This window comes from Melanerpes formicivorus, unplaced genomic scaffold (assembly GCF_026170545.1).
Source record: "Melanerpes formicivorus ecotype bairdi unplaced genomic scaffold, bMelFor1.0.p_v2 SCAF_29, whole genome shotgun sequence".
Taxonomy (NCBI): domain Eukaryota; kingdom Metazoa; phylum Chordata; class Aves; order Piciformes; family Picidae; genus Melanerpes; species Melanerpes formicivorus.
In genome coordinates, this window is record NW_027142381.1 from 7,404,057 (window position 1) to 7,421,129 (window position 17,073).

The 17,073-nt window shown below is 52.2% G+C and overlaps 1 protein-coding gene across 9 annotated transcripts in view; it reads right to left on the reverse strand.

The window, feature by feature from the left end:
- Positions 1–13,111: 13,111 nt before the first annotated feature.
- Positions 13,112–17,073, reverse strand: part of BCAS3 (BCAS3 microtubule associated cell migration factor) — a 383,738-nt gene continuing 379,776 nt past the window's right edge. For 6 of the 9 annotated variants that reach the window (XM_068154852.1, XM_068154842.1, XM_068154844.1 and 3 more), the window contains one exon: positions 13,112–14,030. In XM_068154852.1, the coding sequence (XP_068010953.1) occupies positions 13,882–14,030 (149 nt within the window). In that variant the 3' untranslated portion in view covers positions 13,112–13,881. The remainder of the gene's footprint in view (positions 14,031–17,073) is intronic. The other 3 variants (XM_068154850.1, XM_068154847.1, XM_068154849.1) reach the window with 3 other exon arrangements.

Below are 17,073 nucleotides of genomic sequence, written 5' to 3' on the forward strand. Positions count from 1 at the left end.
GCACGGCCCTGCTCGCTCTTCCCCTTTCATCTCTGCCCATCTCCACTCATCATCCCTTTTCTATTTTTAGCCGGTAGACTTAGGCCTTGGCGCCAGGCCGTTTAAGACCTGTCAAAGTCCTTCATATTTCCCTCATGTCACATGGACCTTTCGCTCCCTTCCCTGCGCCATGCGAGGGCCGTAATTTGGATCTGTGAGCTGGTGAGCAAATGCAATTTGCTCTTCTCCATCGCTGTGTTGTCTCCGTGACCCCAGCCAGCAGGACGGCTGGTGTCCTGTCCGGGGCACTTACACAAATTGCGGGTGATTGATGAAAAATAACAATTCTCACAAGCAGTCGGGCCTCCGCCTTCCCCCTCCTCCCGGCTCCACCGGGCTGCCGTGGCCCCTGAGCCCCCGGCGCCGCTTCCCTCGGACAGGGCGGTGCAGGGAGTACCTGCCGTGGGCGAAAGGGATTTTCTCGTGCCGAGGACCAGCCGTCGAGCATCCCCTCCCCTGCCCTGATGCAAAAAGGACACTGCTAGGTGCCTGGAGAGGAGGGCAGGCAGGAGAGGCCGCTCTCACCTTCTTGAACCGGAGGACCCCAAGCAGCGGTGGGAAAAAGACATACTGTGATAGTAAGGGGACGTAGCCGTTGGGCTGGGCTCCTCAGCGCTACCCCCGGGAGCAGCTGGACAGACCGACCTTGGGACATCTGACACCCCCGGCCGTACAGTCCGGAGGAACCCGCAGGTGCGGGGTGCGAGCCCCCGCTGCCCTATCTCCTTCACCTCACAGCAGAGGCTCGATGGCTGACGGCCCCCTTCAGCCTCAGGGTACCTCCCTACTTACACCCCCTCCAATTTCCCACCTCGCCTCATCTGGGCGGTGGGGCAGGAGGGGAAGGGGCGAGGGGAGCCCCGCAGCCCTGACAGCTTCTCCGTCCCCTCTTCTCCCGCTCTAGCCGGAGAGGAAAATAAACCAATGTGTAACCATCTTCCCCTCGTTTGCTGTCACCTACCCGCGGCGGGGACAGCTCTCATCCGCCTCCCTTCTCCGGAGCACTGCATCTCTCCTCACACCCCTCGTCGGAGTGGGAATCCCCTTACCCCCGGGAGATCCCGGGAAAACGCCTTCCCTCCGCCCCCCCTCCAGAGCTCCGGTGCCCGTCGAGGGGGGAAGGCGGGAGGGAGGGAGTCGGCAGCTGCCCCGAATGTACCAGGCACCGGAGCCTGATTATTTCACTTTTACCAACAGCAAACGACAGAGATGCTCGACCCGACACCAGCCCCGTCTCTTCCATCCCCCCTCTTTCCACTGCTCGCCCGAGGAGCTGCGCGCCCCGTCCGTGCGTGGCCCGGCGAGGGGAAACCCGAGGAGCCCCCTGGCTGTTTCACCCCCATCCTCCTTCCCCTCGCTCCCCTCGCCCTCAGACTGTTTAGATTTCTCTCCAGCTTTAAAGAAAATATTTCCAGTAATCCAGATTTCTGGAAAATAACAACAGGCGGGGAGCCGCAGACACAAACGCCGCGCAAGTTTATCCAGAGTTTGAGCAATTTATAAACACATATTCCAGCCTGTTTTGTCGGGGCGAGCGGTTGAGTGACCCCCGGCCTGGCCGAGCGGCCCCTCCGTGCCCCATTTTTTGGGGGTTGGTTGTTTTTTTTTGAGCGAGAGGGGTGCGCACCCTCTGCGCCCCTCCTGCATCTCGCCCTCGTTGCCCCCGCGCCGCTTTGAGCCGGGAGCCCGCTCAGTTTGATTGGATTTTGAAAATTATTACAATATTATTTTAATTAGGGAGCACTTTCCCTGCGCGGGGACGGAATGACTCCCTCCGGGACCCTCCAAGCTCCTACCCCCGGGGCTGCGCGGCTCCCCTCGTCGGGGCCCGGTGCCTCGCACGCACCGAACGCGCTGCCTTAAAAGGAGACGGGTAGCCCCGGCCGGGGCCGTACCAAGGCGGGGGAGATCGCAGCCTGAAACCCCAGGCTGACACCGCGGGGGGCGGGAGAGGATGGGGATGGAGTGGGGAAGGGGTATGGGGTGGGGAAATAATGCAAATCCCTCTGTTTAAAAAACTTCCATTTGAGAAAGTGTGTCACATCCCGGCGCGGGCGCGTAATCCCCGGGCTAATGGCATTACCGCCGCCTCATCACCGTCATTATATGGGACCGGGGACGAGCATTTCCCCCCCCCCACACCTTGCTGCCCACCACCACGCGTGACTGTGGCTCGACGCGTGTGGGGAAAAGGAGCCGCAGAGTCCTCTTCAGCCCCGTCCCGTAGAGGCGGCCCACGCCGGGATCGCGGCAGTCTGTCGGCTCTCCCCGGAGTCCCTCGGTCCCCCCAACCCGGCCTCGTGAGGTTTATCAGTTATTTGGGTCCCGTTTTCCGCCCAGGTTTCCCGAGAGAAATTAGTCCCGAGATGGAAGAGCCAGGACTGAGCTCCGCGGCCGGTTCATCTCTAAAATAAAAGAAGCAAAAGGTGTAATTTGATAAAATAACGCCGCGGGGACCCCCCCGCCCACGTCCTCTGCAGGATTAAAAAGTGAAGATTTGGATTGTCCCGTAGGCTGAACTGCACCGTGCCCAGACCGGCCGGGATGGGGTCGGTCTGAATCCCGGCAGCCCCTGGTTCCTCGACGGAGTCTCGGCGAAACGGGATGAAAACCGACGTGTTCCAGGGCTAGGCAGGGCGGGGGCGGCTGCAGAGCTTTGAGAAAGAACAAAAATCACGCAAGGCTCCGTGCCTCCCTGGAGGCTGCCTCTTCCTCCATCTCAATCTCCCTCTGGTTAGGGATTCTGCCTGTGCCTGAGCAGCAAAACCTCGAAGGAGACCCCGATGGCAGGGAGTGCCCCGAGCTGGGTCCCGCTCCCCATTTTCTCTCCCATCTTAATTTTATTTTAAACTTGTTTATTTATTTTAACATCTCCCCCGATTCCTCTCAGGAAGGGGAAGGCACAAGGCAACCCCTAAGCCCCATGGGGGTCACCCAGCCCCATCCCTTCATCAGGGCAGAGGCTCTGTGCCTCCAGCACTCCCATTTCTCTCTTTTTGTGGGGCAGGAGTTTGGCAAAAGTTAAAGCACAGAAAGAGGGGTGAGTGAAACATCCCTGAGAGCTTGTGGGTGCTCCCACCTCAGCCCATCTGCTTCAGAGGGGAACGTCTTTGAAGTCCCATCTCGCACAGGATCTGCCACTGCCGTTCCCACGTCACGTGAGCTGTGGTTTTGGTCTTCGCTTGACTTTTAGGATTGCAGAAAAATCACCGTCTTCTGTTTATGGGAGAGTGAGTTTCACTGCTGAGAAAATGAAAACAGTCAGAGTGGATCATGGGCAGGGATATGTTTTCTTATTGCACCTGACTGTTCTGTGAGGGTTTCATCATAAACAACTTTGACATTGGCCCAGCACTGCATGGAAGGGCCAATTCTTGCCATTTTATTCACATTTCCCCAAAAACCCAGTGCTCCTCTGAGCCTCCCTCTGCCAGAGGCATGGGAAGGTGGAGCAGTGCTCTGCAGACAGGTCAGACCCTTTCCATCTTTCGATTTTTAAAGCAAGTCTGCAAATTCAAACCACCCTGGGGTTTCCCCCCCCATCATGGCCCTGGCTCCAGCACCGTGCTCAGGCATCTCTGCACTGCGTTTCATTTTGTCACTGCTCAGCTTTTTCCTTGCTTCTCTGTAGGTGCTGGGCTACTGTGCCAACTTTTCTGGGGGATCTTGGTATGGGCACACACCAAAACGTGCTGCCCTGAAGTGTCTCCTCACCCATGTGTGCTCTGCCGATTGCTCTCTAGGCGTGTTTTCCATGGATACCTCAAGGAAGGCATCACCTAATAACAAGTAAATAACAGCCCTGACGCCTGGCTGCCAGCACAAAGCAAGCAATTGCCCTTAGTGCAGGTCACTAATCTCTTGACACATGGTCTTTGAGACCTGGGCTGTGGGGAGGGAGCCTGAAAGGGGAGAAAAGATAGTGGGGACAATGGCAGGGCTGCCGGCCAGCTAATAACCCCTGTCCTGGCTTTGTCTGGGTATACTCGGTGCTCTGCTTGGAACAATTCATCTCGGCAGAACAAACCGCACTCCTGCCCCTCCATGGGTGCCTTGTGAGGATCTCGGCTCGCCGGGCTAAGTGCAAAGCTGGAGACACTGCAGGTATTAATAGCCCCCATTCTGTAGACAGCAGTAATTCCCTCCTGTGTTTTCCCCTCCACGCTGAAAACAAACCCTTCACTTGATCCGTTTGTCCTCTCCAGTTGCCATCTGTCTTCCATCCTTCAAATCTCACCTTAAAAACAGTGCCTCTCGAGCAAATCCTCCCCGCCGTCCCTGCGCGCCGTCTCGCCCGGCGCAGGCCTGACACTACAAGCGCTCGTTGAAGTGAAGGGGATTTGAGAGCGTGCAGGACACGGCGGGATTAAGGCCACAGATTGTGCTCCCTGGGCTGCACTGTGCCTCCAGAGCAAAGCCCCAGCCCTGCAGCTCTGCCTGCCTGGTGCCACCAAACCCAAGCCCTGCTCCCTCTCCTTGGCTGCTTCTCCTTTGCACTGGCAGGCTGAGACTCATCCCCCTGGCGTGTGGGCATCACTGTTCCTCACCATCCCACCCTTTCATAGAATTATAAATGCTGGAAAAGACCTCTTAAGATCACCAAGTCCAGTTTTCCCTTATATCCAACCTAAACCTCCCCTGGTGCAACTTGAGGCCATTTACTCTCATCCCATCTCTAGTTACTTGGGAGAAGAGACTGACCCTCACCTCACTACAACCACCATGTGCTGCTAGTAGGGAAACACCTGAGCCAACTTCCCCAGATGCCCCTGAGTACCTTCCTCTGCAGATGGAAGCAGGAGAGGTCACACCCCTTCCCCTCCCCCCAGCCCTGGTGAGGAGGTTTGGGGTGTTTGGAGCAGGGGCTGCTGTTTGCACAGATGCAGGGGTGCTGTCCCACCTCGCGGTGTGCCGGTGTGGGACCCACTGCACCACCCACCAGCAGCATCTGTGGGGCGGCCCCGGCCAAGCCTGTGAATCACAGCACATCAAAGCAGCGGCAGCGCAGGCACTAACAACCTTGGCTGGCGTCTCTGAGCGGACAGTGCCTGTGCAGATGTTCAGCAGCAGCTTGTCTCAATTAGAAAGAGCAGCAGAATTTACCAGAAAGCCCAGGGAAGGGAAGGAGTCCTGGCCAGCAGAGGGGCTGCAGTGAGGAGCCCACGCATCCCTTACATGGGCAAGGCCAGACCAGCACATCACCACATCCCTCCCTTTTAGCACCACTATTGCCTCACATTTTCCTGCAGCCCTTGGAGCGGGGTTCACCTGATTCCATGAAAATCTTGGTCCTCTTTAGCAAGATCCCACCTTACAGGGTTTCATGGGCAACAGAGGAGAGCTCAGACATGACCACATCTGAGCCAAACCTTTGGAATCAGGGAGATTCTTTCTGGAACACAAACCCACAGGATTTCAAAGCCAGTCGTGTGACCTGTGTGGGGTGATGCATGATGCCTTTTGGCTGAGCTTGGCAAGGGCAGCCCTGATCCTGCCAAGCTCCCACAGACACCCTGAACTACCAGGAGCAGGAGTCTCGTGGTGCAGCCAGCTGCCCGGGTGGGACAATAGCATCACTCCCACATGACAGCTGGACTTTCCCCCTTCAACAGCAAAATGAGCAAACGTGGACACTCCTTGTGTGGGAGGAGACACAGCAGGATGTGCCCGGTCCTTGCTGCCCAGGTCCTGCTCGTCCCTTCATGCAGGGCGTCAGGGGAGAGGGGGTGAGGTGGGAGGCAGGACATGGGCCTCCCTGGTGTTGCCTCTGGTTTTCTGGTTGACTGAAGCCACTGGTCTGACCATGGCTTGTAACCTTCAGTCCACAGTAAACCACTTGCCAAAGTCCTTTCTTTCTCCAGGATGTTTCAAAAGGAACGTGCTCAGCTGTTGCTTCCACTCAGGACGGTCAGGTATGGCACAGCACAGGGATCAGTGAAGTACCACGGTGCCAGGCTGGTGAGGCCTCCTCAGTGGGGGATGCAGAGACCCTTATGGTCTGTCCAAAACACATCAGGGGAGTACCTGTCCCCTGAGCCCCAACCCTGAGGTATGTTTAAGTGCAAACACAATCAGTTCTTCGCCCATCCCACCTCATACAATGCAGATCTCCAGGAGCTGGCACTTCCCACCTCCACAGAGAAGGGTCCAGAGGGAGAGGGGCTGGGGTGGAAGTGGCATTAGCACCCATTTGGGCCTGGGCACAGCTGGGCACCAGCCTTTTGTAACCATCCCATCATATTGCAAATACTCAGCGAGAAGTAATTAGATCCCATAAAAGCAGCAGCAGCAGCCTGTGGTTCATGACACTTGTTTTAAAGAGACATTTCATGTCTCGTTTATGGATGAGATTTTAACCTGACACCCTCTTAACATTGTGTTAAATTAGAAATTAACTCTGTATGGCTGCTTGCTGGGTGATTGACCTCCTGACAGGCTGAGTGCTACAGAATATTTAAGATACTTTTCAGACAGTGAAGTTCCCAAGAAAATCAGAGCCTCTTCCTTGATCCAGACCAGGATTTTACTATTCATTTATGGTCAGGTGGAGTGAAGGCTGCCAGTGAGCAGCACCCCTGCTGTGCCATGCCCATCCCTGGGGATGTGATGCGAGAAGAAGACAGAGGGGACAGGGAAGGATGCAATACCCTGACCCTGGAACAGGCTGCCCACAGAGGCTGTGAAGTCTTCTTCTCTAGAGACTTTCAAAACTCACCTGGACATGTTCCTGTGTGGTCTGCCCTAGGTGAACCTGCTTTAGCAGGGGGGTTTGACTAGATGATCTCCAGAGGTCCCAGAGGTTCTGTGATTCCATGACCCTGCCCACTGCAGTGATCACCTGGGGAGGTTGGTTGTCACCCTTCTGTCGTCAGCCCAGTCAGAGCTGTTGGGAGTATGGAGCTGCCACCTTTGAGAGAGCTGGATCCTGCAAGGTACTGAGACCACAGTGGGGATTGCTGAGCACCAGGAGTTCCCATCAGTAGCCAGAAACCCAGCAGGACTTGGCTCATGGGGCCTCTTCCAGAGGCAAAGGCACAGAACCCTCCCTGGTGCAGGGCAGGGAGGCAGCTCTGCAGCCAGAGGAATGGTCCTGGTCAAAAGCACACATGGGCCATATGCAGGAAGCTTACCTTGGCCAGCTCAGATGAACCTATGTCTGTGACCTGCCTGCAACTGGCACAGGGCTGTCATATTTTAGTGTAATTTCCTGCAGCAGAAATTCCTAAGAAAGGCAAAAATTCAGCCTGGGAACTCGATGACAGATGCACAGCTTCAAATTACATCCAAGCCCAGCAAGGGACAGGTTGGCAATTGATGGGACAGTATCAATGCCCAGGCACAGCCAGGAATGGCTGTGGGACATGTGACATGCCCCCCAGGCTGTATCCTGTGGTGGGAAACACCAGCTCCAGAGCTGACCTTAGTCATGGGTGGTGCTGGAGGAATGAGGGTGCAGCTGGGCACCACATGGGACAAGGGAGACAGTGACCCTGCCATGTCCATGGCCCAGCTCTGGAGCTGGTGACTTCTATCCCCCACTAGGACCTATCCTTTGCTTTCACTAAAGGCATTTGTGGTGTGATTGAAACCTGCTCCCAGCACATGTGGAGGTGACAGCACTGACAATAGAATCACAGAATCACCCAAATGTTAGAAGGGACTTTAAAGGTTGCCTAGTTCTAACCATCCTGCCGTAGGCACAGACACCTTCCACTAGACATCCACAGCTTCCCTGGGCAACCTGTTCAAGTGTCTCACCACCCTCACTGTAAAGAATTTCTTCCTTATCTGCACTCTAAATCTCCCCTCTGCCAGCTTAAAGCCATTGTCCCCTGCCCTGTCACCACAAGCCCTTGATGGCCAGGCTGAAGGCATTGCAGGAGGCAATAAGAGCAAAGCCCCAGCTAACTCTGGGCAAGCCAAGAGGTTTTATATTGGACTGAGAATAGGGTGGGAAGCATTGCCTCGCTTTGTCCTTCAAGGACACAGGTGAGGGGCACAGCTGAAGCCTGTTGTCTCCTGCTAATTGGCTCTTCTCCTACAAAGGGCAAGCAGGGAGCTCCAAGAGTGGGTTCCTGCAGACACCAGGACGTGAGGTGTGGCTGCTGCAGACACATGCTTGTCTCGGTGCCTTTTCCATCTGTGAAACAGGCCAAGCCTTGGATTCAATTATTTTTTCCTAGCACATAAGCCACCAATCATTTATTGCACTAAGCCTCCCCAACCCCCCCTATTTCCATAACTTTTGTTCCCATTTTATCCCATTAAAACTTGGGGGGGGGGGGGGAAGGAAAGTTTGATTTTTCTCTTCTGTTTTTTTCACTCCCAAGGACCCCCTCTCAGCTCCATTGACTCGCTAATTGTAAGTGCTGAGCTGGTTGGGTTTAAAGTTACACTTAGCAGCTGTGAAACATTAGGGTGAAGTGATTACAACCTACTGGAGGATACCGAGCATTTTTACAATATCTCAGGAGCACAAGGGAAGGACAACAGGAAATGGCGCAAACTTTCCTACCCCTGCACGGCCGCCAGGAGCCAGAGGGAAGGAGAGGGAAAATAAATGCGGAGATGCGGCGCAGGCGCAGCTTGGATCCTCAGAAAGATCTGAAGGAAGCCCCTGAGAAAGCCTCCTGTGCTTACCCCACCCTGTGCTCGCAGAGACACAAAGGAGGGGGAGCAAAGTTTAGGGGTTTTTGCAGCTGAGCTTGGGCACAAAACTCTCTTCCAGGCTCGTCCTCGCCAGGGGAGGTTTAGGCTGGAGGTGAGGAGAAAGTTCTTCACAGAAAGAGTAATTGGCCACAGGAATGTGCTGCCCAGGGAGGTGGTGGAGTCACTGTCCCTGGAAGTGTTCAGGCAGGGGGATTGGACATGGCACTTGAAGCCATGGTTTAGTTAGTCATGAGGTGTTGGTTGGACTTGATGGTCTCTGAGGTCTTTTCCAACCTTACTGATTCTGTGAAGGAGGATGGAGATCTTGGTGATATTTTCATAGCATTATAAAATGGTTTGGCTTGGAAGGGACCTTAAAGACCATCCAGTTCCAAACCCCTGTGCCATGTGCAGGGACAGCTCCCACCAGACCAGGTAGCTCAAGGCTTTGTCTATCCTGACCTTGAACTTCCAGGGAGGGGGCATCCACAGCCTCTCTGGGCAACCTGTTCCAGTGTCTCACCACCCTTGCTGTCAAGAATTTCTTCCTAATCTCCAGTCTAAACCTCTCCTTTTCCAGCCCAAAGTCACTCACCTCTCATTCTGTCACTACAAGTCCTTGTAAAAAGTCTCTCCCCAACTTTCTTGTAGGCCCCCTTCAGATATTTGAAGGCTGCTATAAGGTCTCCCCAGAGCCTTCTCTTCCCCAGACTGAACAGCCCCAACTCTCTCAGCCCTCTGATTATCTTTGTGGTCCTCTTATGAACAGGTTCCAATCATTTGATGTCTGCCATGTGTTGGGGGTCTCAGAATGGATGCAGAGGCCCCAGAACTGGACTTACAATTTTGTCTTTCTTTGCTTCCCTTGGCTGATTCGCCTTCTCCTAACCTCATCACCAACACACTTCATTCTCAGGCTGGCTGACACTGGTCAGGGCAGGGCTGGCAGGGCTGGGCAGTGGGATAGGTTTTGCCAGCTTACATTGGGCAGAGCTTCACCTGCAAATCAAGTGAAGCCCATGCCCCACAAGCTCTGCACAGCACCAGGAAACATCAGCCACAACTGGTTATACCCAGGCCATGGACTGGCTCTGAGGTTTGATTTCATCTGAACCCTAAGCTGTCACGTTTGGAGAACCTTTTGACTTCCCACTTCTCTTCAAACAGCCAAATATTCCCCTCCTGTGATTTAAGCAGACTACATGTGTGTGTTTATTACAGAAACCAGGGTAGGACAAGAAAGCAGTATTTCACCTGAATTCATGAAATCTGAACTCAACTTTTAATAGAAGAGCTCCACTTTATGCAGGGAGTGATATACAGTCCACCCTGCTTTAAACGAGACTGTTTGCCTTTGAACTCAGCAGGAGGCTGCTGCTTACTACTACTGGAAACAGTTTAAACCCCTGCAAGCCCAACATGTCTTTTTGCCTCCCTTTGAGCCAGTGGTTTACATCACAGCACAACATTCATGCTGGGCTGCCCATGCTAGCTGCTGCCTTTGGAAACCTGGTGTCTCCCAAACTCACCTGGATTATTTCCACCACAACAGGAGATGCTCATCTGAAATCCTCTGAAGACTACGAGCCTCTGGCTATTTTTGCTTTAAGTAGGGGTTTGTATCAGGTCCTTATGATTGAAAACCTGGTTGCATTAAAGTCAGGACAAGCCTCCCTTTCTAGACACCATCCATGAGCAGCAATATTCTTGTCTCGTGCCTTGAAAAGAGCATTGCTGCTGAGGGGAAGGTGGAGGGAAGGTGCTGCAGGCAAGCACATGGCACCCAGCTCAAGTGGGGAGCTTTTGGGTGTAAACTAAAGGCAAGGGCCATCCATGGGAGCAGACATGCACTGTGAGCGAGCTATGTACCGTGGGGATGTGTTGAATCAGACTCAGACAGTTGGGGCTATTCAGTCTGCAGAAGAGAAGGGTCTGAGAAGACCTTATTGTGGCCTTCCAGGATCTGAAGAGGGCCTGCAAGAAAGCTGGGGAGAGACTTTTTAGGCTGTTGGGTAGTGATAGGACTGGGGGAGGGGATGGTGGAGCAAAACCATAAATGGGTGGATTCAGATTGGATGTTTGGATGTTAGGAAGAAGTTCTTCCCCATGAGGGTGGTGAGACACTGGCACAGGTTGCCCAGGGAGGTGGTAGAAGCCTCATCCCTGGAGGCCTTTAAGGCCAGGCTGGATGGGGCTCTGAGAAACTTGATGTAGTATGAGGTGTCCCTGCCAGTGGCAGAGGAGTTGGGACTAGAGGGACCTTGAGGTCCCTTCCAACCCTGACAATTCTGAGATTTCTATAGAGCTACTGTTGAATTGGACCCTATAGAGTTATTGCTGAATCAGATCCTGTGGGGTTACTGTCCAATCAGAATCTATAGTTATCAGAACAGTTATAGTTGAACTGGACCCTATAGAGCTATCACCGAATCAGCCCTTATGGAGATACTGTTGAATCAAACCCTACAGAGTTATCATTGCAACACACTTGGCTTTCCCTGGCTCACCAAAGAACTGGAACTTGGTGGTTATTCTGCTGGGTCATCTGTGAAAGTATCAAATTAAAGCTGAAGTAGCCACCTCATAGCACTGCTTGCTGGTGTTGTTGTCTTTTGTTTTGGTTTAAAAAACCTCTAGGCTTTCTTAACAGTTTTGCTACAGGGCTATCAACAGTGGGGAATGTAGGACATTCTTTTCAATGAACCAGACTGAAAATATTTTGCTACAGCCCCAGTTTGTAGGTTGGTTGTTTTGTTTTCCTTTTCTCTTTCTCTCTCCCCCTCTTTCAAACAAAACATCCTGATTCAAAGGAGCTTCTTGCAGACTGGGAATTTCCACACGGCTGTATTGCAGCACTTCTAAAAAGTGATTTAGTGCCTGCCAACAACAAATACATTTCCAATGACACCACTTGGTGTTATGTGCTATCCTACTTGGTGTATTCACTAAGAACCAAGCTATCCAGGCCAGGAGGCAGAAAAGAAGTCACAGAATCCCACAATCCCAGAATTGCTTAGATTGGAAAACACCTTTAAGATCATTCAGTCCAATCGTTAGCCTAACACTGACTAAACCACATCCTCAAGCACCACATCTACATGACTCTTAAATACCTCCAGGGATGGGGATTTCACCACCTCCACCACTTTCTTCTGCAAGAACTTTGTCCCTTAAGGCTGCTCCTTGGAAAGCCTGGAAGGAAACAAGCAGCGCGGTGACAACACAATCCCTTCTGTGTGTGTATTAATCTGGATTTTGTTTGAACTTTTGGATCTGACCTTGGCCTGAACTGTGTTAAAAATCCTTACTGGTGTGGACTGACTTAACCCCACAGTCCCATTTGTCCCCAGTGCCAGCCCTATAGCCCCTTACTTCAAGCCATTATTTTGCAGACATAAAAGGAACAGCATTATGGCACACATAGCCAGCGGGACCGAGCTGTGAGTACTTACTTACAGGCGAACTCTCCTCTGATTTCATTCCAAGGAGGTTTGTTGTTGTGTTTTGGTTTTTCTTCTCTTGAGAAAGGACTGACTGAAAACCAAGCAAGAAACTGAAATTATTGCTGCAGCCTTACAGTTTTTTTATTAGTGGTTTCCAAGCCTGAAGAGAGAGAGGGGAAAAAAAAAAAAGCAAAAAAGCTTCTGAGTCGTGGCACTAGAGTTAAAAACAACAACAACAATCAAGCCCAAGAGTGAATTTGGTGTTTGGGGATGGGAGAGGAAGAGGCTGGTGGGTTCTGCACCACTCAGTGTGGGTTACTTAAGCTGCAAGAGTGCAAAAAGATTTGTGGGTTTTGATAGTTTCATTGCTGTGACTCAAAGGGCTTCTATTAAAAACAACAAGCAGTGGGGAAGGAAATTTCATAAGCTGACAGCCCCATCTCAGTCTCTGCTTCTCGACACAAGCTGGCTGAGATGTCGGAATTTGTGTGGTTCCTGTGTGAGCCCAGGACTCTTTTATCAGCAGAGTCATGCGCTGCTGGGTTTGACTGGCCACGTTCAGTAGGGTTCAGGCTCTCATGTGGGTTCTGCAAAGCCTCTTAGGTGTGAACCTGCAACGCAAGAGATGGAGGTGGGTGCCTCTGCTTCCAGTGGTCCTTGTCCCATCAAACTCAGAGGGTGAAGAAGCAGGGCCCCAACCAACACAAGGAGCTCAGACACCTGAATGGGTGTTGACTTGCAGTGGTGCTACGCGGGTGCAAGTCACACCACAAGTCACACCACCTCTGTCTCTTGTTTTTAACAGTCCTTGCAGAGAGGGAACAGAAAGCAGGGAGCAAGCTAGACTGGCTGCACAACATCCACTGATGGCTTTAATTAAAGCCCTCAAGTTAGCAAGTATGCACACAGTCTGGTCCAGGAAGATACACGAAGCCCACAGCCAGCCCAGTAACACTCCATCAACATTGCCATTTAAGCAGTTTCTTGTTTAACTTAGATTTATTCACTGACACATGCATTTCTGGACAGATATCTGAGTTCCAATGAGCAACTTTTTATAACCAAATATGAGAAATTTGTGACTGCAGTTAGTCAATTAAGTACATTTCTAAAATACATGGCTAGAAGAAAACCGGAGCGATAGAGAGAATTCTTCCAAAGAACAAAAGGAAACATTTCCATTTGTAATACTCCTGGCATTGCTGAGTATCAGGGGAGGGAAGGAGGGCAGCAAGGAGATGCAACGAGGAAGGAATAGCATTATTGACCCTGTCCACAGAAAGTTCTCCAGTTTCCACTTTCTCCAGTTCATTCCTTAATGCTCGGCACTTTCGCAGACGGCGAGAGCTCCTCTGGGTTACGGAGCTTCCTTTCACCTCTCGATGCCAAAAGAGCAGCGATCGGTTGTGCAACCCATGTGCCTGACCGGAAATGGCTTTGAAGTATTTCTCCTCCACCAAACCTCTTCCTGAACGCTGCAAAAAAAAAAACAAAACCAACCAAAACCAAACCAGAAGCTGCAGAGCTATTGGGATTGAAGGGGGAGTCTGTTCGTATTGCACGGGAACACAGAGTCATGATTTCGTGAGCGCGGTTCAGGAAGGGTGAAGAGTCGTCGATGTTTATCATCAGGGTAAGGAGAAGCATCCAGCGCGGCGGCCGACTGGCAGGTGATGGACACGTTGGGATTGCTCAGGTGGAGAGGTGGCTTGTTACCCTGTCTGGATCTCCTCTTGGCTGTTCAGCTAGTTTAAGGGAATCCCGTGGGGAAAAGGCTGAGGGGCTGGTTCTCGTTAGTCGGGAGGGGCGATCGGTAGCCGTCGAAGTTGCGCGGGATGCTGCCGCTGGTGGAGCCCGAGCTGTTACTGAGCGTCTCTATGCTTCCCTCTCGCTGAAGCTCTGCAATGGGAAGAGAGAACAGGTCCTGGTTAGTGTCTGAGAGAAACCCCAAGTGCCATTAGACAGTCACTTTATTGACAAATCTCATTGCATCACTGCTCTAACATTAGCTTGCCATCCATCTTTTTCAGGGTGATTTGATGGATCACCCCAGAGGCCTCCCAGCTCCTGGGTCTGCTTCCCTGCCAGGCTCCCAGCTCAGCTGAGCTGAAGCAGAGCTGGATGGAGATGTTACACCCTGCCCAGCAGAGTGGCTCTTGCCTGGGGAGAAGGCCACTGGTTCAGGATGTGTCAGGACTAGATAGAGGAGATGCTCAAGGCTGAACTGAACAGGGTGCAAAAGGTACAGTTAGGTGATGAAACATCTTTCCTCCACAGCAGCGGTGCTAGGATGGTGGGGGAGTGTCAGCAATACTGGTGACTGGTGGTCTGTACCAGCATGACATATCCACTGCTGTTCTCTACCTTGGGAACGCCAGGGACTTTCCACAACCCTTTATCCTGCACAAATGAACATAAATAACTCCATTTTTTCAAGCCAAAAGAAAGCAATATCCCCTTTCCTACGTGCCTGAGCTGTGCCTCAGAGCAAAAAGAGCAAGGAGGCCTGCCTGTGCCTCTCCCAGTCACACACATCCAGACATCTCCCCTCACTGACCTCTCAGAGCCTTTACTGCTCCTTAATCTCAACCAGGAGGATTTTTGTGTGCACAGAGCATCATTTCTAACTGTGGCCTCTCTGAGCCACTTGAACCCAACAGTTGCCTGGGTGGCAGCGTGCGGCAGCGTCGCCCTGGCCAGCACTCAGCGGTGACATGCAGCAGAGAGATTAGGCAGAGCCCCACATCCAGCACAGGAATCCTCCCCCAGACACATGGTGACAGGCTACAAGAAATGTTCTGGTGAGTTGTGACGTGCGGCCCCAAGTGCAACTTCCATCAGCTGCAAGGGATGAGATGGGGAATGGACGAGGGGCAATGGCTTCAAATTAGAGCTGAGGAGATTTAGATTGGACATCAGGAAGAAGTTAATTACTATGAGAGTGGTGAGACACTGGAATAGGTAGTCCAGAGAAGTTTTGGATGCTTCATCCCTGGAAGTGTTTAAAACCAGGCTGGATGAGGCTTTGGGCAACCTGGTCTGGTGGGAGGTGGGTTGGAAGCAGACAATCTTTAAGGTCCCTTCCAACTCAACCCATTCTGTGTTTCTATGGTAGGGGCTTCCTATCATAGGATTCCTCTGCTGTCAAAGGGGAAGGATGAAAAAAAACCTCTTGTTTGCTGCATGTTGCCATGTTGTGTGCATGAGACAGGATGCAAACCATGGGAGCAGATTGGAAGCTTTTCCTATCCCTGCAGCAGGAGTTTTGCTTGGATGGGGATGGAAAGAAGCTTCAGAGGCAGGAGTGTGGAGAGCGGTGCCCACTTTGCTCTCTGCTAAATATCACTGCACTGTTTGTGCACCTCTGTCTCATCTTGAGATAGTTAACCTTTAGTATGGCCTCAGGTTGCACCAGGGGAGGTCTAGATTAGGAAAACTTTCTTCACTGAAAGGGTCATCAGGCACTGGAACAGGCTGCTCAGGGAAGTGGTGGAGTCACCATCCCTGAAGGTATTTAAAAGATGTTTGGATGAGGAGCTTAGGGACATGGTCTAACAGCTGTGTAAAGGGGGATGTTAGGTCATGGTCATCTTGGTCTCAATGATCTTAAGGTCTTTTCCAACCAGGGAATTCTAGGATTGCTGTTCCTCCATGACTGTAAACACCAGGACAGCTCTTTTGCTGCACCAGGACTGAAGAGGTAAGGACATATCTACACACAAAGTGCCCAGCAAAAGCAGAGTCAGCTCTTCACTGAAACAAAAAGCATCTCACTCCAGCATGCTGGAACACTGTCCAGGCATGGTGGGGACAGCAGTCAGGTGAGTGCACACCTAGTAAAGGAGGGCTCAGGGGTTTAGTTCTTGACCATGGAGGTAACTTGCAACGGAGATAATCTGCCCAGGATACACGAAAACCAGATCAGCAGGAAACCAGTCACCCGATAAGCAGCGACACTAATGAGCTCAGCTGGATTCATCACCACTTCTCGCCAGTATTTGGGGAAGGAATGTCCATGTCTAAACCTCTTCATTTTCCTCACATCCTTACTCTCCCATGAGTTCAGGAAGTGAAAACAGTAATTTAAATCAGAAATGAGTGGCGTATCCCACACTAATACTGTGCTTATCCTGTCTGATTTGGGGCTTTTATCTCCCTGCACACACAGCTGGCTTCGGTTAAACGTCCCACATCAGAGCTCTTGGGCGCTGGGCAGCCACTGCCTGCACTGGGCAGGTTGGGGCTCCCCAAACAGTGCTTGGGCTGCTGAGCTCCTCACAGGGCTGCTTCTCTCTCTCTTTTAAAGCTATAATTGATTTTCAGGCAAATGTTGTGTTTTCAGTCACCGTAGCAAAAGAAGGGAGAGGGACAGAGTGAGGGAGTGGTTGTTTCCCCACAGCTCCTTCAGGGCCATTTCTGTCCCTCAGGTCATGGGGCCAAGATCTTGCCCATGAGCTCCTGCCTGTCCTTGGACATGTCATGTCCTGCCTGTCCTTTGGTGACTTGTGTGGCATAGTATGCCCTGCCAGGATGGGATTTTTGGGAATTCAGACCTGTAGACCTGTGGCTTTCGGGGGGTGCAGGATTTCTGCAGCCAGCAGCTCTTGTCATCTCTGCAAGGGACTGCCAGGGGGTGGCACTGCAGAGACTGATGCCAGCCAAGGAAAAACTATGGACAACACATAGGGGAGGCAGAGTGGTGGGCACAGGGCCTGGATGAGGAGTCTGGGGTCCTGTTCTGGCTTGGCATCACCAGTGCTCCCTCCTTGCTGCTCCCAGGTAGGTAAACCCCTTTGATTTGCAACCAGGAGGGGCAAAAGAGAGAGTAAAAGAGATTCAAAGGCTCCAGAGGAACTGGAGGGGATGTTTTCCAGCCCTACAGTCTGCACAGAGCTTGCTTTGGGTTTGAAGAGTGGATCAGACTTAAAATCCAGGGGAGCTC